The 27,599-nt window shown below is 47.6% G+C and overlaps 1 protein-coding gene across 1 annotated transcript in view; it reads left to right on the forward strand.

The window, feature by feature from the left end:
- Positions 1-4,627: 4,627 nt before the first annotated feature.
- Dnah2 (dynein axonemal heavy chain 2) overlaps positions 4,628-27,599 on the forward strand; it is a 114,906-nt gene continuing 91,934 nt past the window's right edge. The window contains exons 1-7 of the mRNA XM_087910446.1: positions 4,628-4,750; positions 6,377-6,556; positions 15,454-15,509; positions 18,441-18,611; positions 22,506-22,734; positions 25,315-25,425; positions 25,551-25,789. Of these exons, the coding sequence (XP_087766572.1) occupies positions 6,391-6,556; positions 15,454-15,509; positions 18,441-18,611; positions 22,506-22,734; positions 25,315-25,425; positions 25,551-25,789 (972 nt within the window). The 5' untranslated portion in view covers positions 4,628-4,750; positions 6,377-6,390. The remainder of the gene's footprint in view (positions 4,751-6,376; positions 6,557-15,453; positions 15,510-18,440; positions 18,612-22,505; positions 22,735-25,314; positions 25,426-25,550; positions 25,790-27,599) is intronic.

Raw genomic sequence — 27,599 nt, forward strand, 5'->3', positions numbered from 1 at the left:
GAAAACAGACATCAAGTCTGAGATGGGAAGAGTTAGAAGTCAGCCTGGACTACAGGGTGGGTGAGGGTATAGGATGGGCATGTCTATAGGGTGGGCGAGGCTATAGGGTAGGTGAGGCTATAGGGTGGGCGTGGCTATAGGGTGGATGAGGCTTCAGGGTGGGCGTGGCTATAGGGTGGGTGAGGCTATAGGGTGGGCGTGGCTATAGGATGGCAAACAAAACAAGATCAAACAAACAAAACCCAGAGTAACGGGGTAAACCTTTCAGATTTGGAGGGTCCCTGTGAGACAGCCAGGAACTGCAATGGGAAAGGCCCACCAGGCAGAGGGAAGAACAGGCTCAAAGGGAGAGAAAAATTTGATGTGTTTGATAATAGCAAGGACATCTTCCTTATTTTTGTTCCAGATAGTCCCTGTCTCTCCCTAGCCTCAGCCCAAGGGGCAGGAAGTCACTTCAAGAAGCTAAGTCTAGTTAGGAGTGGTGGCGCACACACCTTTACTCTCAGCACTCAGGAGGCAGAGGCAGGTGGATCTCTTAGTTCGAGGCCAGCCTGGTCTACAGAGTGAGGTCCAGGACAGCCAGGGCTGTTACACGGAGAAACCCTGTCTCAGACAAACAGAAAAGGAAAGCAGAACAGCTGTCTAGCGTGGTCTTCCATCTCCTCCCCTTTGTTTCCTGTGTGTGTTCAAGCCCTGGGAGGACAGGGTGATGCTTGGAGTTTTTGGGAGCCCACGACATAACATCCTGAGCAGGAAGCTGAGTGTGGCGGCAAGAGTTTATAATTCCAGCACTTGGAAGGTGGAGGAGGCTTGTGAGCTGGAGGCCAGTGTGCCCTATGAAGTGAAACCCTATCTCAAATAAGCAGCAAAACAAAATAAAAACGAAACGAAAAAAGCCATGTCTAGAGTAGGCATGCAGAGCAGAATTAAAAGAAGCAAGTAGGCTAGGGACCTCGATGTTAAAGCTGCGCTTCCCAATAGCATAAGATCAAGGGCATCCTGGGGGCTGAGCTGCCAAGATGCAGGCTTTGCCATCCTTTGCAGCTTAAGGGATACAACTTCCACCCATTTGGGGCATGGCTTGCTTTGGAGAATACTGAGATGGGGTGAGGAGTTGCAATAGAAATTTCTCTTTAAAAATGTGTGTTCCTGTGTGTGTGTGTGTGTGTGTTGGGGAGCACGCATACCATGGTGTGTGTGTGTAGGACAGAAGCCAAGCTGCGGAAGCTGGTTCTTTCCTCCTGTCATGTGGGTCCCCAGGTTGGGGCTCCAGGCTTTGCAGCAGGTGCCTTTACCCTGGTGAGCCAGCTCACCAGACTGCAATACAAATACCTGGTGGAGAATATTTGATGTTACAACTGAGATTTAAGTTAGAATGAAGAAGGAGGGGGGACTTCCTAAAGGGAAAGTGGGCACTTACAAACACGGGACTCCCCCTTCCCAGAGAGAGGTTCAAGGTCTGCAAGCAGGTTGGGAAGGGGACTGCAGGGTGGTTTAGAGGTAGGGTGCTGGCTTGCCTGGGTTTAAAGCGGGTAGGTAGGGGCTAGCAAAAAGACACTGAATGGCCACGAGTGGGTGCCAAGGGTCATGCGTGGCAGGGCAGGTGAGGTGTGGAGGGAGTTTGAGGCCACCAGGTTCCAGGTACCCATGGTTCTCATGAGGGAATCGAAGAGTCCATTTCCTGATTCTCCTTCTTCCCTGTCACCGACAGGAACTTAGGCACCAGCTCCCCCAATGGCACTGACTGGTGGAGTGGGGGCCCCCACGAGCAGCCTCAGGGGGCAGCAGCTGGTGAGTCGGGAGGAATCTGTGTGCTCAGCAAACAGCAGCCTTAGTGCCCAAGGGCTGCCTCCTCCTTCATTAATCAGCCTTGGCCAAATGTCCCTGCATTCCCACCACCCCAAGGGGACTGGGGCTGGGCCAGGGTCCCCAGGGGAGTGAGAAGGGGATGGGTGTGGGGAGCTGGGGTGGGGCTTAGGGTTTCCACCCATTGGCTTGTGTTCTCTTCTCTTTGGAAGCCTTCAGTTCTTCAGGTCTTGGAAAGACTCTTGCCTGGCCCCTGCCACTGTGGGGGCATCAGCTACAAATCACCTGTGGGGGGCTGCTGGTGGAGAAAAGGGGAGAGGGATGAGCCGGGGTTATAGAAGAACCCGCTCTAGTTCTCACGGGACTAGTCCAGAGATGGTCAGCAGGGAGGTTGCTGGCACAGAGACACTGTCTGCCAGACTGGCCTCTTTCCTGATGGATGCTCTGGTCGGCCAGTGGAGACTCTGACCCCCTGCACATCTGTCTTCCTACCTTCTCTTAGCACCCAAACCTCATGCCCTGCTTCTTACTAAGATCTAGAGGTATAGCACCCACTTCACCCAAAATTTGCTATTACCCACTGGGGACTGTGACTTGTAGATCTTAGCCTCTGGCTCCTTCTCCCCCTCAGCCCTTACTCCCCTCAGGGACCCAGGCGTCCTGCCCACTCCCTTCACCATAGCAACCATTCTTCTTGGAGTTGCTTAAGACTTTAATATCATTTCATTAAGTCAGTAAGTTCAGGGAAGGTTGGGAGTACAAAGAGACAAGGAGTGAGCCAAACCGACCAAGGTAGGGGGGAAGACAGGAAGAGGCCCCTCTTCTCCGTGGAGATGGCTCTGAGAAATCAAATATTGACAGTGAGGCCTTATTAAATCTGGGGCAGGGGTGTGTGGGGGTAGCTGTGGGAATGGCCGGATGCCTGGGTTCCGAGGTTGATGAAGGTTCTGGGAGGAGGGAAGTCGATAGTTGGAAGGATGCACTCAGGATAAGGGACTCCGAGGTACAACTGGTCGGTCCCTGTCCTTCGGATGTGCTTGGGCTTGCCACTCTGGCTGCGTCTCAGCTGTCCCTTAGAGCCCTAGGGACAAGTCCCATATCACAGCTGTGGCTGCCCCCTTCATCCTTCCCTCTACCTCCACCTCTGTTGATGAGCTTCAGCAGCGTTTAATCGGATTGAGCAGTAATTAGCAAAGCAAGATGTTTGATTACCTCTTTAGCATAATGTGGGGGGCTGGGATCCCTAGGCACAGCCACAGTTGAGAGGGGAGTCAGAAGAGAAAAAGGGTCTATGCAAAGTTCCTTTCCCTGAGGGATTTGTGAACCTGCCCTTGAGGCTCCCCACCCTAAGCCTCCCCACAAATTTCCAGTCCTTTGGGACTTTTCCCTTGGGATTCTGACCAGCCACATCGCCTCTCTTCTGCCATCTGGTTGGAAGATTACCTATGTGTTCTAGCTCCCGTGTGCTGTGCAGCTGGTTTTAGGGTGTGGCAAGGCCTCTTTCCTTCAGTCCCTACTTCAGCAACAGGAGTCTGGGCTGGGCCGGAAGACCGCACGAATCAGAGCCCAGACAGAAACCCATCTTCAGGATAATTGTGGTAGCCAGATGTGGTGGCACACCCCTGTAATTCTAGCACCCAGAAGGCAGATGCAGGACTAAATGTTTGGGAGTCTGAGGCCAGTTTGAGCGAATGGCGAAGGCGGTGGTGTGTGTAACGGAGGAATTGTCAATTATGGAATGATGGTGGGTCGGGTCAGGATGTGGATAAATACATTGGCCTTCAGGAGTACGAGGGACTGCCACTTCCGGAAGGACTAGACTGGTAAAATGAGACCTGTCAGGTGTGAAAATGGGGGGACTGGGGTGTCAGCTTCTCTTTCCATCCAGCAAAGAAAATGTCATCAATTTAGCTCCTCATGGAAATGCAATCAGTGGGCCCGCTGCTGGCTTTGTCTTAATTAGGCACTATTGATGGAAGCAGAGAGGGCGCCTCCCTATTCCCATGATTCTGCTTCCTCGCGGCATTTCCCACGTCTCCCTAAAGCGTCTCGCGACCCCGGGCACAGCTGTTTTTTACGCCTTCCAGCCACCAGGACGCGTGGCGCCCCCTAGCACCCGCTCAGGTCTGCCCCTCCAGCGCTCTCCAGACAGCACTGGGGCGCAGCCTTTGTTCCTATGGAGAGCAAAGCTCCTCCCCGGCAGGGTCACCTTCCCCGGGGAGTCCCCGCCTCTCGTTCGCCCCCCAAACCAGCCACGCTTTTAAAAGCCAATCCTCAGATTAAAAAAAAAAAAAAAAAATCCAGTTCCAGCCTTCACCCGTTTCCCCCGCCCCGTGCCTCCCAGCAACCCTAGACCCCAATCCGGGCTAAGAAGCGGGAGCAGCAGGAGGGCAGGGGTGCTCCAGCCCCGGTTTTTCCCCTGGACCCAGCTGCAGCCCTGGCTGCCTGGAAATCCTGGAGAGCTTTCTAGAAGGCGAACGAGCCTCGCAGGCGAGACTCCGAGCGCCACCTGCTGGACCCGTGCAGGCCGGAGCCCATACACCTGGGGGCCAGGGTCGGGCGTTTGGGTCCCCCGTCTTTTCCAAGTCCTGAGAGACGGTGTCACATTGTTTTCAGTACCAGCCCTTCCAACTTAGTCCTCAAATCCAGCCCAGAGTCGTATCCCGCACCTTCGGCACGCAGATTTAGTAGCTGTCGAAACCCTAGGCCCCCTTGCCCTCTAGTCTCAAGTCCACGCGGGAAAGACTCTCGTGGGGTGGGGCCGCAGAGCAATGCGCCTGCGCAGTGTCCGCAGGTTCCGCAGACCCACCACTTACGCTCCCTGCCCCGGGTTGCCATGGCGACGCGTGCAAGCAGGCGCGGGCTCTGGAGGGCCACGCGGGGCAGCTTCTTGGTTGGTGTAACCCAACCGTCGGTCTAGGGAGGAGAGGGTCGGCGTTGTGAGGTGTGTGTCGGGGCAGAGGGAAGGAAAGAATGCTGGGAAGAAGGGGCAGCTATAGGGCAGGAGCCGCAGCTGTGGAGGAAGCAGGAACTGGGACAGAGAGGGCGTGGGAAGGGACATCTGGTGGGGCAAGAGGAAGAGGAGCAGTTAGGGGTGCAGTCAAGATTGGACAGTTGTGTGAGGGAGATACTGCCAACTGGTGACCAGTTTGGGTAGCGGGCGGGTCCTGAAGTATTTTCTAGCAACCCCAAGGAGTCCCGGACTGGGACAGTTTTTCCTCATGCCTGTAGTGTGGGCCCCACTATGATGTCTCCCGAGGCTCCAGTTTGAGGCTCAGCAGAGCTAGATGGATCCCCTGAGGCTGATGAAGGAAGCCGCATTCTTGTAGTTGGTTTTATTGATTTGTTGGCCTAACAGAACGGTTTTCCTTGGAGCAAAGTACAAATGCTTCAAGTTTGAAATTCATAGCCCATGATCAATGCCTTTGGCAGCCTGTGGGGATGAAGAGGGTAAGCCACAGGTGGCTGCCAGGCCCTCGCTGAAGGAAGAGGGAGTGCCCAGGATGCTAAAATGTGTTCCTGGGGATTCTGGATCCTGTCGTGGTTGCTCCCCTCACCCCCCCTTTTTTTTGAGCACCTACAGTCTTTCTCGTGTCCACAATTCCTAGTCACCATTGCACAATTTGAAATTCATTATTGGGTGGCTTTTGCCCTTTCTTGGTCCCAGACTGTTCTCAAGGACTTTTGGAATCTAGTGATCCTGATGTTCGGTACTTGGTGTAGACTTAACTAACGGGCTTAAGAATTCACAGTACACACAAAACAGGATCCCCACCCCTTGGGAGTTAAAAACTAAAGTGTCTTGTGCAAATGTTGATCTTTGTTTCAGGCTGTGGAGCTTTTAGTGTGGGTAGGAGGAGCACTTTTCTATTTAAATAGGGAGGAAAGAAGGTACCCAGGAAGGTCGTCTGGGTTTGAGTCAGTGCCTTGACCCAGTGACAAGGACGATGGGTGGGAACTGTGGGGTCCCTATTCCCCTTCATGGGCCTCCTCTTATTCAGGATCCTGTAGGTGGTGTGGCTGAAGGTTTGGGTGAACATTCCTCAGCTTTGTTTCTGATGATTGGGCACTTCCCATACTTCTCATTAGCGGGGTATTTGTTATCTTAAAAAAAAAAGATTTAATTTAGTTTACCTGTACACATTTGTATGCAAACATGCATGTGGGTACCAGGGATTGAACTCAGATCATCAGTCTTGTTGGCAAGCACCTTTTCTTACTGAGCCATCTGACCTGTCCCAGGCTTTGATTTTTAATCTGATTCTTTGGAGAAATTTTGGTTATCCCAGGGAAAAAAGCAAGGACTCCATGGTCCTTCTCCCTTTTTTAATTCAGTGCTTGAAGTCTAACCCAGGCCTTGCTCATTTAGGCAAGGGCTTTACCGTAACCCACAGCTTTAAGGTTCTATTGGGTTTAGGCCCTGAGTGCATAGCAGAGTGTCGGTACCCCCAGAAAAGATGATCTTCGTGGGTGTCTCACTCGGTTTCTGAATCCAAAAGTGACTGTGCCTATTGGGAGGCTGGATTGGGGTGGATCTGGTGGTAGACTTGTGGCATCCACGTACCTGCAGGTTTTGCCTTCAAGATGTCTAGCAAAACTGAGAAGAAGCGAAAAGTGGGTGGCCGGGGAGGTGCCCGGGCAGGCCGAGCTGGCCGAGCTGCTCAGTCTGCTGTGGCCGCGGGAGCTTCTGAGGCTGCCCTGCTCTCTACTGTCCCAGAGCCAGAGCCTGAGTCCACCAAGGAGGAGTCTGGTGAGTACTTGCTGTAGCAGAAGGTACTTAGAAATGCAGGACAGGGAAGAATGGAGAGGCTTCTCGAAGAGACAAGGTCTCTCTGTGTAGCTCTGGGTAGTGTCAGACTAACTATGTAGACCAGGCAGGCCTGGAGCTCAACAGAGATCTGCCCGTCTTTGCCTTACACATCCTGGCATAAAGGTGAGCACCACCATGTCTTGGGGCTGGGGAGCAGGACAAAGAAGCAGGTTAATGTGACATTGTATCTAAAGACTTCAGCAGAATCTCTGCCCTACTCATTTTTGTTTATTCTTTTCTTTTTATATGTGCACGTGTCTTCTTCCTGGCCAGCCTCCTATTTATTCTGTCTTAAATTTCGCATCAGCATACCAGGAGTTCACCAGCCAAGGCTTTCTCTAGCCTCTTCCTCATTTCAAGTGTTCTGGCTGTTCCCACCCCACTGTAGAGGGTTTGATCTCTTCCTTTTTCCTATTTTCACCCTGGGTGGCAAAACAAATAGTGTTTTTCTTCCATTAAGCCCATCACCATGGAGACCCAGCCTGCTTTGCCACCCTTTGAATCCTAAGCCCGGCTGACGCCTTCCACCATCTGTTGAAAGCTCCTGTGTTTTCTTCCTCATCTTGGCAGAGACTTGGTAGATTGTGGAGGTTCAGGTTCAGGGTGACAGGAAAAGAAGCCTACATGGAGGGAACAAAGAGCTTCAATAGGCTGCCTCTCGTGGATTTGCTCCTGGAGCCAGCGTGGTTGCTGCCAATTGTCTTCCCTTTAGATCTCTGTCCAACGGACGTGAGACAGCGAGCCAGGTGTAACCCTCACCTTTCAAATGGGGTTCGTTGATATTGTTAGTATCCTGTAAGAAAATAGAATCTTCTGCTAGTTTATTTATTTAATAATGATGATTATTATATGTTTGAGGGTCTTGCTTGCATGTTTGTCTGAGCACATCACATGTGTGTCTGGTGCCTGAGGAGGCCAGGACATCGGATCCCCTGGAACTCGAATACAGACTATGAGCCCCCATGTGGCTGCTGAAGCCAAACCTAAGTTCTCTGGAAGAGCAGCCATTGCTCTTAACCCACTGAGTAATGGCTCCAGCCCCTCTTTATTACATTATTTACTTCTGTATTTAGTGTGTTGTGTGTGTGTGTGCCTGCTCATGTCATGGTGAATCTGTAGAGGCCAGAGGACAGTTTATGGGCCTTGATTCTTCCCTTCTGCAGCGTGGGTTCTAGGGATCAAACTCAAGTCCTCACGTTTGGTGCCAAGCACCCTCCCTTATCTGCTGATCCGTTCCCCACCCCCTCTTTCTTCTTCCAGTGTTAAGGATCGAGTCCAAGGTCTCATACATGTCAGGAAAGTGCTCTACCGCTGAGCTATATTGCCAGCTAGTATCCTCCTGTACTGGGAATAGACTTGGGGCTATGGGCATGCTAGTCGCTCCACACACACCCCCCCCACACACACACTGAGATGGGGGTTTTTCCAGCAGGGCTTTGAACTCTTTATCTTTCTTTTTCAGTCTCCCAGATTCTGGGACTATAGACCCGAGCCACCGTTCCTAGATCCTTACTAATATTAATATTGGTGGTTAAGAGATTAAGCACAGGTCTAGGGAAAAGGCCCATGAACCTCCTCTAGGTTCTAGCATTACAGACGAGTGCAGCGATATCGTCTCTGATGGTTCATGTGCTCAGTTAAAAGCAGTTTAAATTTGACTGACTCCACGAAGCCTGCTACCAGGGGAGCCAGGGGAGGCAGCAGGGAAGGTGTGGTTTGGAGAAAATCTGAAAAACAAAGGGGAAATACTTTAAAATGGATGCACCAGCCTCCAGACACCATAGAAAACTTGTCTCTCTTTTTTTAAAAAAACTTTTTTCCTTTCTTTTTAATGTTTGTTTTGAAACAGGGTCTCTATATGTAGTCCTGCTTGTCCTGGAGCTTGCTGTGTAGACCGGGCTGGCCTTGAAGGAACAAGAGATCCACCTGCTGGGATTAAAGACATGCACTGTCATACCTGGCTCTTAAAAGCTCTTACCCGTTAAAAAATTATTTATTTTTAAAGACTTTCAATTGTGCATGTGTGTGTGTGTTTGTGCACACGAGTACAATGTCAGAGGAAGCCAGAGAGAGTGCCTTACTCTCTGGAGTCAGAGTTGTAGGTAGTTGTAAGCCATTTTATGTGCGTGCTGGGAACTTGGGTCCTCTTCAAGAGCAGTTTATTTTCTTAACCCCTGAGCCATTTCTTTAGATTCCCTTGCTTTAAAAAAAATTACATCTATTTACATATGTGTGTTTGTATGTGTGTGCATACATGGGTGTGGAGGCCAGAGGTCGACAACATTGGGTATCATGCTCAATTACTCTCTTCTTCTTATTCTTCTTATTAATATTTCAGACAGGATCTCTCAGTGAACCTGTGGCTTGCTGGTTGGCTAGACTGGCTGTCTAGCAAGCCCTAGGGATGCTTTCATCTCTGCTTCCCCAACAATGGAGTTCTAAGGGTGCACACCCAGCTGTTCACATGGGTGCTGGGGATCCAAGCACAGGTTTGCACAGAAAACTCTTCCCTGACCGAATCCTCTCCAGCTCCCAGACAGCCTTTTTACATTGTGGTGGGGGCAGGGCTGGAGAGATGGTTCAGAGATTGCGAGCTTGTACTGATCTTGCAGAGAACCTGGGTTCAGTTTCTTGTACTAAATCAAGTGACTCCCAACTGCCTGTAACTCTGGCTCCAGGGCATCGGCTACCCTCTTCTGGACTCCAAGGATACCTACATTCTTATGCACGTGCGCGCGCGCACACACACATAAAATAAATCTTAAAAAAATAAATTTCCTGGGGCTAGAAAGATGGATTAGCAGTTAAGAACACTGACTGCTTTTCCAGAAGACCTGGGTTTAATTCCCAGCACCCACATGGTGGCTCACAACTGTAACTCCAGTTCCAGGGGATCTGATGACTTCTATCCTCCATAGCCACCAGGTACACATGTGGTACACAGACATAAAACCGGCAAGACACCCACACACACAAAATAATAATAAATAAATAAAATTTAGAAATTAAATTCTTTTCTTTATGGTACTGGGAGTGGGCACACATTCTACCTTTGAGCCACACCCTGAACCCTCATGTCCTTTTCCTTAAGTTTCCTTCAGTTCCCATTAATAGGAAAATTCTAGTCAGATTTATAGTTCCTTTTCTGTATGTCTGAAAAGCTCTAACGAGGAACGGGGAAGATGGCAAGGACGTTAAAGGCAGTTGCCTCCAAGCCTGGTGACCCGAGTTCCATCTTTGGGACACATGGCAGAAGGCAAGAACCGACTCTTACAAGCTGTCCCCTGACTGTCATATGCACACTGTGGCACCCTTGTGCCTGCCCCCACCCCTACGCAAATAAATAATGTATTTTTTAAAAACCCCTCGAATCTATAACTTGCAAATTCCCAGCCCTATAAAGTCTGGCATCTAAACTCACTTGGTGGTGAAGCCTAACCTAGACTGACTTAAAGGTATTTATGATCTGTTCAAGCCACTTAGTATATGTAGTCATATATTTTACTACAGAAATACAGTAATAAAAGTTTGGTTGTTAAATATTGTTCTGGAGCTCTCTGGAATGGGAGTCAGGGATTCCATACCAAACCATGTTGCATTACTTTTCTAGGCCAACTTGGCCTTCAACCTTCTGTGTAGCTAAAGTTGATCTTCAACTTCTGATCCCCCTGCCTCCACCTTCTGAGTGTTGGGGTTATAGGAATATGCCAACTGAAGAGTAAACCCAGGGGTTCATACATGCTACGCAGAAACTCTGCCAACTTAGCTGTATCTCCCAGCCCCTATGTTAATACTATTTTACACTTTTAAATCTTTTTTGTTTTGTTTTTGGAAACAGAATTTCTCTGTGTAACTGTGTAACAGTCCTGGCTGTCCTGAAACTCACTCTGTAGAACAGGCTGGCCTCAAACTCTTAGAGATCCACCTGCCTCTGCCTCTCAAGTGCTGCGATTAAAGGTGTGCGCTGCCACCACCCAGCAGCACTATGATTGTTGCTATTGTTGTTGTTATTTGTATGGATGTGTGCCTGTGCACCTGCGTGTGTCGTGGCACCTATGTATGGGCCGTTCTTGCCTCCTTCCGGTGTGGGCTCCTGGGATAGGACTTGGGCTTTTAGACTCAATGGGCAAGTACATTTAGCTACTGGGTTATCTTTTTTTTTGTTTTTTAATAGATTTATTTTATTTTTAATGACTTATGTGTATATGTGTGTGCATCTGTGTATGGGTATTGTTCATGTGTGTGCATATTCCTGAGGAGACCAGAGGCATAGAAAGTTACAGGCAGCTGTGAGCCATCTAACACATGTGCTGGACATCAGATGCCGCAAGAGAAGTATGTGCTCATATGTGCTCATATATGCGCATGCACACACACACACATACAACACACACACACATACAACACACACACACACACACACACACACACACACACATATATAGGCAGGGTCTCACTCTGCGGTCCTGGCTGATTTGGAACCCACTGTGTGTTCCGGGCTGGCCTTGAACCCACAGAGACTTACCTTCCCTGCCCTGTGCTAGTGTGCTAGTTTTTAAGATGACTGTATGAGGCTCAGGCTGGTCCCGAGCTGCTGCTCCTACCTCTGCTCTCTCTCCACTGGAATATGTATCTGTGGGCACCACCATTCCTGGGTTTCAAACAGCAAATTTAAAATCAAACATGTTAATAGAGCACAATCCAAAGATACACGCATTTGATAGTTACATGCTGAGGATCAATGCCAGGAAGATATTAAGGTCTTTGTTTTCCATAATTAAACCATTATGTTTGTACAAGAACAGAAAACTTCATGTGTATAGTAAAAACCCTGCAATTCATAACATACAATATTCTCCAATCTGAGCTGAGGTGTCTCATGCAGTGGTTGTTGGCAATGTGTTAGTGGTACGTGCAGCATGGCGTGTGTGTGTGTGTGTGTGTGTGTGTGTGTGTGCTTAGGATCAAGGCTGCAGTGAACTTGCAGGATGCAGCATGGGCAGTGGGTGACGACCACCAGATGCACCTTGGGTGCATTGTGTGTTTGATTTTCTAAGTTTTCAAGAGAAAACTTTTATTTCAATTTTATTTATTTGTTCTCTGTGTGTGCATGTGGTGTGCATGCGCCAATAGTGCGGGAGTGAGGTCAGAGAATAAGTTGTTGGAGCCAGTTCTCTCCTTCCACCATGTGGAGCCCAGAGATGAAACTCAGCACCAGGCTGGTGGCATGGACCTGCACCCGCCAGGCCCTCTTGCTGACCATTAAATTAATTTTGATCAGAAACCTCTTCCCGTTGCCCCATCTTCTGTTATGCAACCCCATATGGGGTTGCAACCCATGGTCAAAGGCTGGACCCTAAAGCATACAACCCACTGGTTTTTGACATATTTAAAAGCTGTACAACCAGCTATCAGTACTGTCCAATTTTAGAACAGTTCAGCCTCCTGAAAGAAAGCCACTAAGCACCTCGACAAACCGGTGTCAGGTGACTCCTTATTCTTTACTGCTTTTTTTCCCCCCTGTGAGTGTATATGTGTGTTTGTGCACATGCATGTGTTTATATTTAATATATGTGTATGTATGCATTTATATATGCATATATGTATGCATCTTGGTTTGACTTTTTGTTTGTTTGTTTATTTTGTTTTTCAAGACAGGGTTTCTCTGTGTAACAGTGCTAGCTGTCCTGGAACCCGCTCTATAGACCAGGCTGGCTTCAAACTCACAGAGATCCGCCTGCCTCTGCCTCCTGAGTGCTGGGATTAAAGGTGTGCACCACCATCACTTAGCTTGGTTTGATTTTTATTGCTGTGATAAAACACTGACCAAATCCAACCTAGGGAGGGAATGACCCATTTGGCTTAGATGTCCTGATCACAGTCCATCATTAAGAGAAGCCAAGCAGGAACTCAAGCAGGGCAGGAACAGGCGGCAGGAACCTGGGGGCAGGAACCAGAGCATAGGCCATGGAGGAGTGATGCTGCTCACCATGGCTCACTCAGCTTGCCTTTTAGATTTATTTTTTTAATGTGTATGGAGGTTTTACTTGCATGTATGTACACAGGGGCCATAAGAAAGTGTCACCTGGAGCTGGAGTTACAGATGCGTGTTAGCTACAATGTGGATGCTGGGAATCAAACCTGGGTCCTCTGGAAGAGCAGCAGTGCTCTTAATGATGAATCGTCCATTGCTCTAGCTTAGCTTCTTGGCTTACTTTTTTTCATACAACCCAGAAGCACCTGCCCAGCGATGGCCACCACAGTGACTGGCTCTCCCTGGCATCAATTATTCATCCAAAAATTCCCCCCCAGACTTACCTACAGGCCAGTTTGATGGTGGCATTTCTCAACTGAGAGTCCATGAGTGACTCTATGTCAAGTTACAAAATGATAACACCACCAGCAAAACCCTAACCAATGCAGTATGTGGGTATCTGTGTGGGTGTGTCTGTGTATGCACGTGGGTGAATTTGTGTATGCATGTGGGTGTGTCTGTGTATGCGCGTGGGTGTGTCTGTATGCATGTGGGTGTGTCTGTGTATGCGCGTGGGTGTGTCTGTAATGTGTGTAGGTGTGTCTGTGTATGCGTGTGGGTGTGTCTGTGTATGTGCGTGGGTGTGTATGTGCGTGGGTGTGTCTGTGTATGTGTATGTGTCTGTATATGTGTGTGGGTGTGTATGTGTGTCTGTGTATGTGTGTGTCTACGATGTGTGTGGGTGTGTCTATGTGTGCATGTGTATGTGTCTATGTATGTGTGTGTGTCTATGTGTGTGTGTGAGTATGTCTGTGTGTGTGCGTGTGTGCATGTGTACGTGTCTATGTATGCGTGTGAGTGTCTATGTGTTCGTGTGTGTGTATACACATTTGGGCTTGTGAATACGATGGATACATGCCACAGTGTGCCACATGGCTGGTCCTTGTCTTCCGCCTTCTTTGATACAAAGTCTAGTCGTTGTTTTTCTGCTGCACACACCAGCCTAACTGGTCCACAAGCCTCTGAGATGCTCCTGTCTCTGTGTCCCTTCTTCTTGTGACAAAACTGGGATTACAGAAGCTTGGACTGCTGCGTTCTGCTTCACACGGATTCTCAAGATTCCTAGTTCGGTCCTCTCTTTACTTTATTCATTTAATTATCTTTTGAGACAAGATCTCACCCAGCGCTTAAGTCTGTGTCCTTCTCCTGACTGTCTTCGGAGTGTTGGATCACAGGGTGACCCACTGTGCCCTGCTGGATGTTTGTTTATTCTGAGGCAGGGATTTACTTTGTAATCCACATTGGCTTGGAACTCAGGGCAGTCCTCCTGCCTAAATCTCCTGAGGGCTTGGATTACCAGCATGAGTACCACATCTGGCTTAAATGGCTAATTAATGGTTCATTGTTTTGTGGTTGCTGGGGATGAAACCCAGAGCCTTGTCCATGCAAGGAAAGAACTCGACCCTGCTCTCAGAACCTTGGATTTAGCAGCTCTCCCTCAGATCCTGAATGTCACTAATCTGTTCTCTTTATAGATTTTCTTTGTTGAACATTTCCTATAGTGGGATTGCACAATGATGTACTTTGACCTATCTGGCTTCTTTTTTACCTAGCATAAAGTTTTCAAGGTTCAACTATGTTGTAGCGTGAGTCTTACCTTCTTTTTTTTTTTTTTTTTTAAAAAAAACAGTGATTAATAGCACTCTGTAGATAGATAGCACTTTTCTGTTTATCTGACTATAGCTATAATGGACTTGGGCTGCTCCTCTACTTTCCCTCTCTTCTCCCACCTTTGTCCTCAGTCCTAGGGATGGAACCCAGGGCCTCACATGTGCTCGACAGCTAATGGATGGCTGAGCTACAGCCCTTGCCCGTTTCTAACCATTCCCACTGTGAACAGTGCTGCTGTGGCCATCAACAGACTCCTCAAGTTCTACTCTCAAGCTTTCTGGGACTATCTAGAGTGGAATTTCTGGGACTCTCTAGAAGTGGGATTTCTGGGGACTATCTAGAAGTGGAATTTCCAGGGACTATCTAGAAGTGGGATTTCTGGGACTCTCTAGAAGTGGAATTTCTGGGACTCTCTAGAAGTGGAATTTCTGGGACTCTCTAGAAGTGGGATTTCTGGGACTATCTAGAAATGGGATTTCTGGGTCTATCTTCTTAAAAGTGAGATTTCCGTGACTATCTTCTTAGGAGTGGGATTTCCGGGAGCTATCTATAAGTGGGATTTCTGGGACCATCTAGAAGTGGATTTCTGGGACTCTCTAGAAGTGGAATTCCTGGGACTCTCTAGAAGTGGGATTTCCGGGGACTATCTAGAAGTGGAATTTCCAGGGACTATCTAGAAGTGGAATTTCTGGGACTATCTAGAAGTGGAATTTCTGGGACTCTCTAGAAGTGGGATTTCTGGGACTATCTAGAAATGGGATTTCTGGGTCTATCTTCTTAAAAGTGAGATTTCCGTGACTATCTTCTTAGGAGTGGGATTTCCGGGAGCTATCTATAAGTGGGATTTCTGGGACCATCTAGAAGTGGATTTCTGGGACTCTCTAGAAGTGGGATTTCTTGGGACTCTCTAGAAGTGGGATTTCCGGGACTATCTTCTTAGAAGTGGGATTTCTGGGCTATCTTCTTAGAAGTGGAATTTCTGGAATTATCTAGAAGTGGGATTTCCAGGGGACTATCTAGAAGTGGAATTTTCGGGGGACTATCTAGAAGTGGGATTTCTGAGGCTATCTTCTTAGAAGTGGGATTTCTGGGATTATCTAGAAGTGGGATTTTCGGGACTATCAAGAAGTGGGATTTCTGGATAATGTGGTTCCTGTGTTTGACTTCACTTTTGTATCTTCGTTCTCCCCAGAGCACCTACCAGAGGAACCTGAAGTACGGAAAGAATTGGATACCTCAATGGATGTGGTAGGTTCGCGCCTCCCGCAAGGGTCATATTCCTCCCAGTAACGGAGGAATTGAAGCCTCAGTGGTGGGTAGGACAACGTATGAGGAATTCCTTCCAGTTTATCACTTCCTCCCACTTCTCTCGCTGATGGTGACCTGCTCACCACAAAGCCAGTTCATGAGTAGAGGACTCGATGACCTGAGCCCCCTCTTTGTTCCCCCACCTTGGGTCAACCCTGATCGGTCTTATGGGTGGACATCCGAAGAACTTAAACATTGAACCAACAGGTAGAGATTGTCCTACTTGGCTAGTAATTTCTAAGATATTCTCTTCCCTTCTGCAGTTCTCTCCTGACTGAGGGGTTGATAGAGTCTCCCCTAGTCACCACGAAAAATGGGCACTAAGCCGTGTCTTTCTTCCAAGTAGGATGTAGCCTTGCCTGTAGTTACGTAGGTGAGACGAACAGTGTGCCGACCTTGCGTTCTTCTTCTTTTAAAGATTTATCTATTATGAATAGACATGCCAGAAGAGGGCACCAAATCTCATTATGGATGGTTGTGAGCCACCATGTGGTTGTCAGGAATTGAACTCAGTACCTCAGGAAGAGCAGCTCTTAACCTCTGAGCCATCTCTTCAGCCTCTACCCCCTCTTTTTGAGACATGGTTTCTCTGTGTAACAGTCCTGTCTGCCATGGAACTCGTTTTGTATAATCCAACCTGGCCTCGAACTCACTGAGATCTGTCTGTCTCTGCCTCCCAAGTGCTGGGATTATAGGCATGTGCCGCCACCACCCAGCGACCTTCCTCTTTTAAAAGAGGAAAAGAGACCAATGACTACCCACTGAAAAACTGATGCCAGCTGAAATGGCACACGTTTGCCATCCCTGCACTTGGGAAGCCAAAGCAGGAGGATTATATGGATAAAACCAGATTCTGCTTCAAATAACCAAAAAGACAATAGAAAAACAAAGAAAGAAAGAGAAAGTAAAACAACATAAATGCACAAACCCAACCAATCACAGTATCCCCTCCCCACAGCCAATCATAATATCCCTCCCCACAGCCAATCACAATATCCCCTCCCCACAGTGCTGGGACCCAAACCCAGGTGGCACATGAACACTGTACCTTGCTTTTAGATTTTGTGGTTGGTTGTTTGAAATGGCCTGTAGCCTAGGCTAGCCCCACACTCCCCGGATAGCTCCAGCTGGTCTCACCCTTGCTGCCTTCTTGGCTGAGCCCCGCCTGCTAGGGTGACAAGGTGACAAGTGTTTGGGCGAGGCCGGTCCCACTGCACAGCTTACTCAGCCTTCCATTTTCAGTTCTCTTGCTTCAGTCTCCCAGATACCATGTTAGTAGCCATGTGTGTCCTATTCCCAGATATCATGTTAGTAGCCATGTGTGTCCTGTGAGACACATGTACCTTAAGTTAAACTGTTATTCTTGGTCATTTTGTTGTTTGCAATATTTTATTCTCATAGAACTCTGTGGTAAATACCAGGAAGCGCACACTTGCAGTGCTCAGTGTTTCCTCAGGCTAGATCTCTGTACATGGAGTCACCAGACATTAATAAGAATAAGTAAAAATACTAAGAGTGGGGCTGGAGAGATGACTCAGTGGTTCAGAGCACTGATCTTCCAGAGCACCACGGTTTGATTCCCAGTAGCCACATCGTGGCTCACAGCCACGTGTCACTCCTGTTTGATGAGGATCTGACACCCTCTTCTGACCTCCTTGAGTACCAGGCATGTAAGTAGTGTGCGGACATACATGCAGGCAAAACACTCACACACATAGACTAAAATGAGAAATTAAATACATAGCAACGCTAAGAGAAAAGAACATTGCTCATATTTCTAATACATAAGACAAAGTTTTCCCAACCACATTGTAATATGCCCTTAATAGCCTAAAACTATGCCGGGTGGTGGTGGCGCACACCTTTAATCCCAGCACTCAGGAGGTAGAGGCAGGTGGATCTCTGTGAGTTCCAGGACAGACTCCAAAGCTTCAGTGAAACCCTGTCTCAAAAAACAAAACACAAAACCATAACCAAAAAACAAACAAACAAACAAACAAAAAAGCCTAAAACTATATCCAAACTAAGAAGTGTCGGTTTAGTACATATTAACAAAAAATACAATAAATGATGTCTTTGTTATTTTTCTTTGATTTCAAGTAAAACAGACATGTTTTCATGATTGCATTTTTAGAAAGCTGGTGTGCCCTGTCTGTCTTCTGGCCTGGTATTTACTGGGCTTGGGGCTTCCTCACTGGTTCACCCTGTTCAGGAAAGCATCTAGAAAATTGTCTATTATCTCCTTTTTTGGGGGGAACTTTGTGATTCTTCCTCATCTTCCAGGGACTCTGGAGGAAGGACAGGGTGGCGTTCCCAGTCTTCAGAACCATGTTGTCACTTTGCTCAGTTTCTTTACCTTGCGTTCTACAGATGTGCCGTGTCTTCTCCACAGTTTGGGTCTCTTTTCCATCTAATCGCTGTGTTCCTTTCACCTGCCCCTCTTTCTTCCCGACTGCTGTGCCCAGTGACTGTCAGTTTCTCACCCTGCAGCACCCAGAAGGGGAAACTGCTGCCAACCTCGTCCCTTCCCCACACCGGCACCTCCTCGCTCCTAATTCTTTGGTCCAGGCTGATATCCTTGTTCCCTTCATTCATCTTTCCCTCCGAAGTTGAGAATGCTAGAGAATGCGTTTTCCCAGCCACAGACAGAGGGAGATGTTTGGGGAAGATAACAGCCCTTCGTTTCCCCTGTGACATTCCCGGAGGCAGGGGAGTCTATTGTCTCCTTCCTTCAAAAGCTTGAAACCTATCATTCAGTCTTTCTCAGCTTTCTGGCATCTCCGCTCCCCTCCCAAGTCAGGTGTGCAATCGTGGAGGGGAGAATGCTCATCCTCACAGCGCTGATGGCCTGTGTCTCTCTGCTCTCTGTAGAAGCCCCTTTTCCTCTCACGAGCTATGTTGACTGGACTGGCAGATGCCGAGTGGACAGAGGAGCATGACGCTGTTCTGGAACACTTTGTCCAGGATCCTGCGGAACCTGCCGTCACCATCTTCATTGACCCTATTTTTGGGTTGAAACTGGAGCTGGGCATGCCTGTGCAGGTGGGTACCCCACTTTCCATGTGATCCTCCAGGGAGCTGAAGGTGCCCAAGGCCTACGGAGTCCTGTTGTGTATAGGATGCTCTACCAGAAAGCAGATGTGCAGAAAAAGATGATGAGGTGGTAGACCTGGGTAGAGAAAGGCAAATGGAGGCAGTGTGGTCAAAATTCAGTAGTGGAGTCTGGTTGGTGGGTATCACTCTTGTACAATTCTTTTAATTAAAAACTTCCATTTATTTATTTATCCATTTATTTATTTATTTAGCATGTGTGTTTTGTGTGTCTGTGCACAAACATGCATGTCTTGGCATGTTTGTGGCGGTCAGAGAACAACTTGTGGAGTCATCTCTCTGCGCATCTCATGGGTTTCCAGGATAGCATGCAGGTCTCGAGCATGCAGGTCTCGAGGCTTGGTGGCCGGCACCTTTACCTCCTGCGTGCGCATCTCATGGGTTTCCAGGATAGCATGCAGGTCTCGAGGCTTGGTGGCCGGCACCTTTACCTCCTGCTCCAGCTCACGGGCACTGATTCTTTTATTTCCTTCTGTATTTTTGAAACATTTAAAAATAAAATGTAGGAAAGAGTCTGTTGCTTGGCTTTTGTAGGATCATGTACATGAAAGCAGAAAGGTGATATTTAGCATTGCGTGTTGAACCAAGACAAAAGAAGCTTTTATCTATGGATCGTTGATGCTCAAACGCAAAAGTGATGAAAAAGGTTTTTGTTTTCAAAAGAAAAAATGTGAGCTGGGCAATGGTGGCGTACGCCTTTAATCCCAGCACTCCAGAGGCAGTTGCAGGAGGATCTCTGAATTCGAGGCCAGCCTGGTCTACAGAGCAAGTTCCAGGACAGCCAGGGCTACACAGAGAAACCCTGTTTTGAAACAAACAAATAAAATAACCATCCACAGGACTGGGGGTATAGCTTAGTCTTTTTAGCCCCTGTGAGGCCCTGTGTTCAATCCCCAGCACAGAAAGAGGAAAAAAGATTCATTTCTTTTTACATTCTGATTTTGAATACGGTGTGACTGTCGGGTGCCCCCTCTGCCACGCCCACGTCTGCCACGCCCACGTCTGCCACGCCCACGTCCGCCACGCCCACGTCCGCCACGCCCACGTCCGCCACGCCCACGCCCCACCCTGCTGGGCTGTGCCCTCTCACTCTTCCAAATCCTTCACCCAGGATCTGAAAAAAGGAGCAAAAAGCAAAACCTGCAAACATGAAAACAAAGCCACGCATAATCTACAAAATACAGAACAAAGGCATAATCAAATCAAGTGAATTTTAAAAGCAGACGTGCACATTAAATGGGTGACCAATAGACAGCTGAAGCAGAGTCCCCCTCTTGGCCACAGCTGGATGGAGGGGACCTTGGAGCAATCCCAAAATCTCCTAAGAAGTTTTGTGTTTTAATAAAGATTTGCTGTCGCCTTAAATTAGCCTTAACCACTCGCCCTCCTCACACGGGTCTCTCAGCTACAAAAAAAAAAAAAAAAGTGAATAAAATATAAAATACCTAATCCTTTCGCTTTAACTTCAAGAGGCAAAATAAACTGGTCTCTCACAGTGGGACATCAAGAAGTCGCCCACAGTGTGCTAGAGCCAAAAGAGGGAACTGACAAAGCTGCTCAGGCATGAGCAAAGTGGGGCGAAATTGCATGGCAACGGCGAGCTTATTCTATCAAGGACAAAGGGAAAAAGAACAAAGCACGTAGAGAGGAAGAGAAGAGACTCCTCACAACAGCATTGTGCAACGGTGCAACTTGATATGAACGTGAATTCAGTCGTTTGAAAACGTAGACGGGATGATAAAGGTGAGAATGAGATGAAAGGGGGAGTCTGGATTTTAGGGATGAATAAAGCAGCATGTCACAAACCAGAAGACCTGAATAGCTGTGGCTGAGACTCTGTCACCATCCGCAGCGCATGGGAAAGGAAAGGCCGAAGACACTGCACCATCAGAAGTGGATAGACTTGAGGGATGGGCACAGCCGAACTGGAGGGGCAGAGAGCCAGTGTGGTGTGGACTCAGAAAGAGCATACAAAGAGCTGTCCCGAAACGCGAAGGAAACTGCATCTGGGAGTCCAGAGCACACACTGATACTGCTTACCCTCCTCTACCCATTCTTAATGTCAGCATGTCTTTTAGTTACAGCACCAAAGCTTAGGACCCCAATTCTTGGGGAGCGTTAACTGGTTTTCTGCAAAGAACATTTAGCTTCAACCTAGTAACAAGCAATCAGATAAATCCAAATTAAGGGATATTTTGGAAAGCATCTGGCTTGATTCTTAGAATGATTGATAGTACAACATAGAAAGAAAGGAAAAGCTGGAAATGGTGCCACGTGCTTGTAATCCATCACATGAGAGGCTGAAACAGGAGTATTGAGAGTTCCGTAAGACTGCCTCAGTACACACGAGCGTGCGCGCGCACGCACGCACACACACACACACAAACACACACACACACGATAGCAAAGGATGGGGAATTGTTGAAATGAAAGGAGGGTGTGGTAGACAAAGACAGGAGTGTTATGGGTTCAAGGCCAGCATTGGCCACAGAGAGAGTTTTAGGACAGCCTGAGTTTGAAATTTTGTCTCAAAAAAAAAAAAAAAAAAAAAGAAAGAAAGAAAGAGAAAAAGAAAAAAAAAACAAAACTCATCCCAAATACCCACAATCTCCATAATCTCTCTCTCTCTTTCTTTCTCTCTCTCTCTCTCTTTCTCTCTCTCTCTCTCTCTCTCTCTCTCTCACACACACACACACACACACACAAACAATAATTAATAAGTCTGGAAAATTGGGTAGGGATGTAGTTTCCCAGTAGAGCATGTACTTAGCGTGTGTGAGATCTAGTAACCAGTCCCTGGCACTAGAGAAACAAGGGATCATTTGGAAATGTCTCTGGGTGAAGAGACATTTATTTGAAGCTTAGCAATCCTTGTATCAACTTCAGTTTCTTTTTATTCTATTAAATTCAAACAAAATTAGATGTAATACCTTTAAAAAAATAGCAGGATTCTCCTTTATCTGTGTGTGTTGGTCAGACCTTTTCATCCCTGTGACGGATACTGGAGCAAAGCATCTTTTGGTTTTGTTTCATAACCGAGCAAAGCTGCAGTTCTGAATGTGGCCACAGCAGACACATTCTGCTGTGGCCACACATTACCCCCCCCCCCCCACCGTGGGTAAAGCTGAGTGTGAAAGGGAACTGGGGAAGAGGATGCGGAGCGAAGCCTGGTGTGAAGCTGACGCGTGCACTGTCAACCCTGTGCCCAAGAGCTTGTCCTCAGCTGTGCAGGAAGTTCCACGCCAATTTGAGATCGGGGGGTGGGGAGCAACTGAAATGAGAAATCCTAGATAATTTTTCCTTTTTTGGTTTTTCATAGGGTTTCTCTGTGTAGCCCTGGCTGTCTCAGAACTCATTCTGTAGACCAGGCTATCCTTAAACTTGGAGTTCTGCCTGCCTCTGCCTCTTGAGGCCTGGGATTAAAAATGTGTGCTACCACCGCCCGATAATTATTTCTTACGTGCAATTTTCTTTCTTGATCTCTTTTTTTTTCTCCTTTCTTTTTCCATGGCTGGAAAAAGTACCTATTTTATCCTGTCCATCTACCTATTCACTCAATAAGCATTTATTAATCATCTACTACATGCTGGACATAGTGTGTTAGACTTGTGGTTCAAGTTGAACAAAATAGAGTCTGTACCCTTAAGGCATGTTTTGTTCATTTCCTCCCCACATGTTTGGGTGTGGAATCTACATCCCTGGGAAGGACGGGAGGTAGGGACATTGACAAAGAGCTCAGCCTGTCTTTCACCAGGGGAGCATCAGGTTTCTTTGGGCATCTTGGTGGGTCCTGGAGACTAAACTCGGATCTGCTCTTTCCTGCAGACTCAGAATCAGATTGTGTACTTCATTCGGCAAGCTCCTGTTCCCATCACCCCGGAGAACTTTGAGACAACTGTGCAGTTTGGGACAGTGCGGGGCGCCTACATCCCAGCTTTGCTTCGGCTGCTCAGTGGTGTTTATGTCCCGCAGATTTTTATGAATACAACTTGGCCTGAGAGCATCCGAAATCACTTTGTTTCACATCTGCATAGGTTTTTGGCCTGCCTGACAGGTAAACCTGAAGCTGGGGCAGCTGACTTCTCCAGGGTGGGGTGACGGGCCAGCTGGGTGATGCATCTCATTAGCCTTTTTATGTTTTTGGTGATAGACCTAAGGATTACACTCAGGGCCTCCCATGTGCCAATCACACACTCTACCCTCGATCCACCCCACCAACACTGTTAATATTCATACTCAAATCAATATCAAAAGAATGCCTTTTCAGCACTGAGGACCAAACTCAGGGTTTCATGTATGCTAGCTAAGTGCTTGTATGACAAAGTTATATTCCCAGCCTTTAAAAGACTCTTGGAAATGAAATCTTACCATGTGGACCATCCACACACGTGTGGTACCCATGTGCTTAAACATGTGTGTACACAAAAACACAAGCATATGTTTCCACATATCCTGACATGGGCTCGGACAGTGGCTCAGTTGCTAGAGGCACAAAACCCTGGGTTGAACCCCCACCTTCCGTAATCTGAGGATAGTGCACACATTTGTGATTCCAACCCTCAGGAGGTAGAGGTAGGAGGAACAGACATTCAAAGTCATTCTTAGCTACATACATAGTGAGTCTGAGACCAGTTTAAGACACAGGAAACTAGAAGAAGAGTGACAAAGAGTGGAGCCCTGCATGGTGGCACATGCCTGTAATTCTATCACTCAGGAGGCAGAGGCAGAAGGATCAGAAATTCAAGATGATCTTAGATCACAAGATGCTTTCTCAAAAACAAATCTGGCTCAGGCTCAGTGCCTTTAATCCCAGCACTCGGGAGGCAGAGGCAGGCAGATCTCTATGAGTTTGAGGCCAGCCTGGTCTACAAGAGCTGGTTCCAGAACAGATAGAGTTACAAAGTAAGATCCTGCCTCAAAAAACCAACCAACCAAAAACAACAGCAGTCGGGCTGGAGGGATGTTCAGTGGTTAAACACTTGGTCTTGCAGAGGACCCAGGTTTTATGTCCAGCACTCTCATGATACTCATAGCTGTATTCCTGTTCTGGGGGAATCTGATAGCCTCTTCAGACCTCCATGAGTACCAGGAACATACATGGTACACAGACGTACTTGTAAGCAAAACATTCATACACATTAAATAAGTAAATCTAAAAAATATTAAAAACAAAGTAAGTCATTTCTATCCAGTGTCTATTCTTTTTGTTTTGTTCTGTTTTTGTTTTTTGAGACAGGATTTCACTGTTTAGCCCTGGCTGTCCTGGAATTCACTGTATAGAACAGACTGGCCTCAAGCTCACAGAGGTCCACCTGCCTCTGCCTCCCAAGTGCTGGGATTAAAGGCATGTGCCACCCTTGTCCAACCCAGTGTCATCTATCCTTTTGTTTGGGGTATCATATAAAATACTGTCTCAGATTTCTTTTTCTTTAAGTATCATAATGTAAAGCATTTCATATTAATAAATAATTAATAAATACCTCCTCAGAGGGTCGGGTGTGGTAGCTCAGGCCTTTGATCCCAGTCCTCTGGAGGCAGAGGTAGGAAGATCTTTCTCTCTCTTTCTGTGAATTTCAGGGCAGGCTCAAACAAAATAGAACAACAAAAACCAAAACAGCAACAGAGAACAGAAGAACATTTGAGTATCCCCGAATAATAAAGACTAGTCACAGGAGGGGGGCTCAGAGGTAGAGCGTTTGCTTGAAATGTCTGAGGTCGGCAGCTTGATCCTCGACGCTGCCGAACAAAGTCTTGGTCAATGCTGAATATAGTATTGTTGCAAAAATTGCCTTCTAATTTAGATACACTTTTCTAATATAGAACTTGTTCAGACCTGCTCAAACTGGAGTTGGAGACTGCTCTGCGTACATGAAGCATAAGGAGAAATATAGGCGCTGGGAGGGGCAGTTGGGGACTTGTGCGTATTGTGGAGGATGTGGCACAGATAGTGAAATTATTTTATGGTAATTTCTTAACAGGCCTCCTGGAGTTTTGCCACTTGGCTTCTGCTACTTCTGCTCTCTATACCAAAGATGTCTGAGTCATAGTTACTCCTGTCTGTTCTCCTAAAATACATATGCTGCCTTTGCTGTCTGTGGGGATTGGTTTTAGATACTCCATTCTGTGGATATTCAGGCCCCTTAGAAAATGGTGCAGTAATTGTATATAACCTCCATATATCTTCCCATGTACTTTAAATAACCTCTAGATTATTCATAGCACCTTATACAATGCCAGCAAGTGTTGTGCTGTTTAGGGGTGACAACAGAAGGGCACATTCAATACAGACGTAGTTTTTAAAAAATTCGGGGGGCAGGTAACATGACTCAGTGGGTCTGATGGTCTGAGTTCCAGCCTCAGACCCCCACAGTTGAAGGGGAGAGCCAGCTCCTGCGGGTTGGCCTCTGATTTGCACGCTGTGGCATGCCTGAGGATACACGAGACCCTGTCTAACGGCACTGAAAACAGTGGAGCTTTTTTTGAATTGTAGACATGAAGTTGTGAAGCCTGTGGATACACAAGAGTTAGACAACTTGAGGGGGGCTGTACTTCCTGCCCCCCCCATTGATCATCGATCATAATTTATACAGAGGCAGCAAAGCTCACCTTTAGAACTTTCCTTGTCCTTTTTTAGATACTCGGTACAAGCTGGAGGGTCACACCGTCCTGTACATCCCTGCAGAGGCCATGAACATGAACCCTGAGGTAGTGGTAAAGGACAAGGAGCTGGTACAGCGCCTGGAGAGTGAGTGGCTGGCCTTGGCAGTGTCTGGAGTGAGGGCAGGGGCGAGGGTGGGGAAGGCAGCTCCAGCTGTTCAGCGCTGAGGGCACAGCTCAGCAGCAGGAAATGTTCCCCCTTCTCCTCCGCAGCCTCCATGATTCACTGGACCCGGCAGATCAAGGAGGTGCTGAGTGCTCAGGAGTCTGTGGAGACTGGGGAAAACTTAGGTCCTTTGGAGGAGATCGAGTTCTGGCACAATCGCTGCATGGACCTGTCTGGCATCAGCAAGCAGCTCGTGAAGCAGGGAGTGAAGCACATCGAGTCCATCCTGCGGCTCTCGAAGTCGTCCTACCTGCCACCCTTTATGAAGCTGGCCCAGCAGATCCAGGTCGAGGGGACCAGAGACTGGGAGTTTAGGGACAGTGGGCAGTGGCCAGGATGATCTGGGGTGGGGTAAGAAGCGGGAGGCAGGCAACTAAGCACAAGGCACAGACTGACCCAGGGCTCTGGACTTGTAGATGTGAGCAGTGTGTAAAGGTCCCTGAGGGCTGTTTTCAGTGCCGTTAGACAGGGTCTCATGTATCCTCAGGCATGCCACAGCGTGCAAATCAGAGGCCAACCCGCAGGAGCTGGCTCTCCCCTTCAACTGTGGGGGTTGGAGACTGGAACTCAGGTCGTCAGACCCACTGAGTCATCTTACCTGCCCCCCAAATTTTTTGTAAACTACATCCGTATTGAATGTGCCCTCCTGTCGTCACCCCTAAACAGCGCAACACTTGTTTATGTAGGAAGACATCCAATTGGTCAGCAAGGAAATGGCAATCCCCCTCAGTGAGCCCAGTACTCCAATGCAGCTGAGAAAATAGGTCTTACATAAAAGAGGAATTAGAGATAGCATGGAACCAAGGATAAGCCTGCATAGTTCAGGCATGAGAGTCTCAAAACAAACATGTAAAAACTAAATTTCCTATGACAAGCTGATTGTGCTGCTGCTGGGTCTCCCAGGAAGTGAGTGATGGGTGAAGAAGACCTTTCTTCCCAGGTGAAAATTACGACCAGATATTGTGGGAATTGAGCTGTGACAAACAGGAGAAGTTTAAGACCCTCACTGAGAACGGGACAGTAAGGGGACTGGGTGACCTTAGTGGATGCAGAAGGGGAGCGATGCCCAGGCACCTCGCCAACAGCTCTGAACATCCACTTTGTAGAGTTCTTAATTCAACTGGAGCAGACACCAGATCTGGGCTTGGGGGACTTCATAGGAAACAGGACATGAAGGGTTAGAGAAGGGACATTGTTCTTCTGGTCAAGTGCTTGCCTAGCATGCATGAAACCCCGGGGTCATTTGCCAGCTCTGAATAAACTGAGTATGATGGCTTGTATCTGCAATCCTAGCTGTCTGAGTTAGGGTTTCTGTTGCTGTGAGGAGACACCATGACCATGGCAGTTTTTAAAATTTTTTTTATGATTTATTTATCTTTATTTTATGTGCATTGGTGTGAAGGTGGTGCTGCCATGTGGGTGCTGGGAATTGAACCCGGGTCCTCTGGAAGAACAGTCAGTGCTCTTAACCACTGAGCCATTTCTCCAGCCCGACCATGGCAGTTTTTATAAAGAAAAACATTTAATTGGGGTGGCTTTCAGTTTCAGAGGTTTAATCCTTTGTCATTATTGTGGGATATGGCATACAGGCAGACACGGTGTTGGAGATCTGCAGGCAGCAGGAAGTGAACTGTGACACTGGGTGCAGCTTGAGCATAGAAGACCTCAAGGCCCACACCCACCGTGACACACTTCCTCCAACAAGGCCACACTTCCTAATAGTGCTACCTCCTTTGGGGGCCATTTTCTTTTAAACCACACCTAGCACATGGATGTGGAAGCAGGGTGGGACTCAAGGTCATCCTTGGCTACATAGTATGTGACTATGTGAAACCCATCTCAAAAAAAAAGTAAATAAATAAAAAAAGCAAGTGAGGGCTCGAGCAGTGCTAGGTGTTCTTGCAGAGGACCTGGGGTCAGTTCCCAGCACTCACGTGGCAGCTCACAACAATCTGTAATGTAACTCCAGTTCCAGGGGATCCAACACTGTACATAGGCATACATGCAGACAAAACACCTGCACACATAAAAATAAATATTTTAAAAAATAAAATGAATGAGTGAACTCTGGTTTTGAAATGATAACTCCTGGAGAG

This window comes from Myodes glareolus, chromosome 9 (genome assembly GCF_982192425.1).
Source record: "Myodes glareolus chromosome 9, mMyoGla1.1, whole genome shotgun sequence".
In the NCBI taxonomy this organism is placed as follows: Eukaryota; Metazoa; Chordata; class Mammalia; order Rodentia; family Cricetidae; genus Myodes; species Myodes glareolus.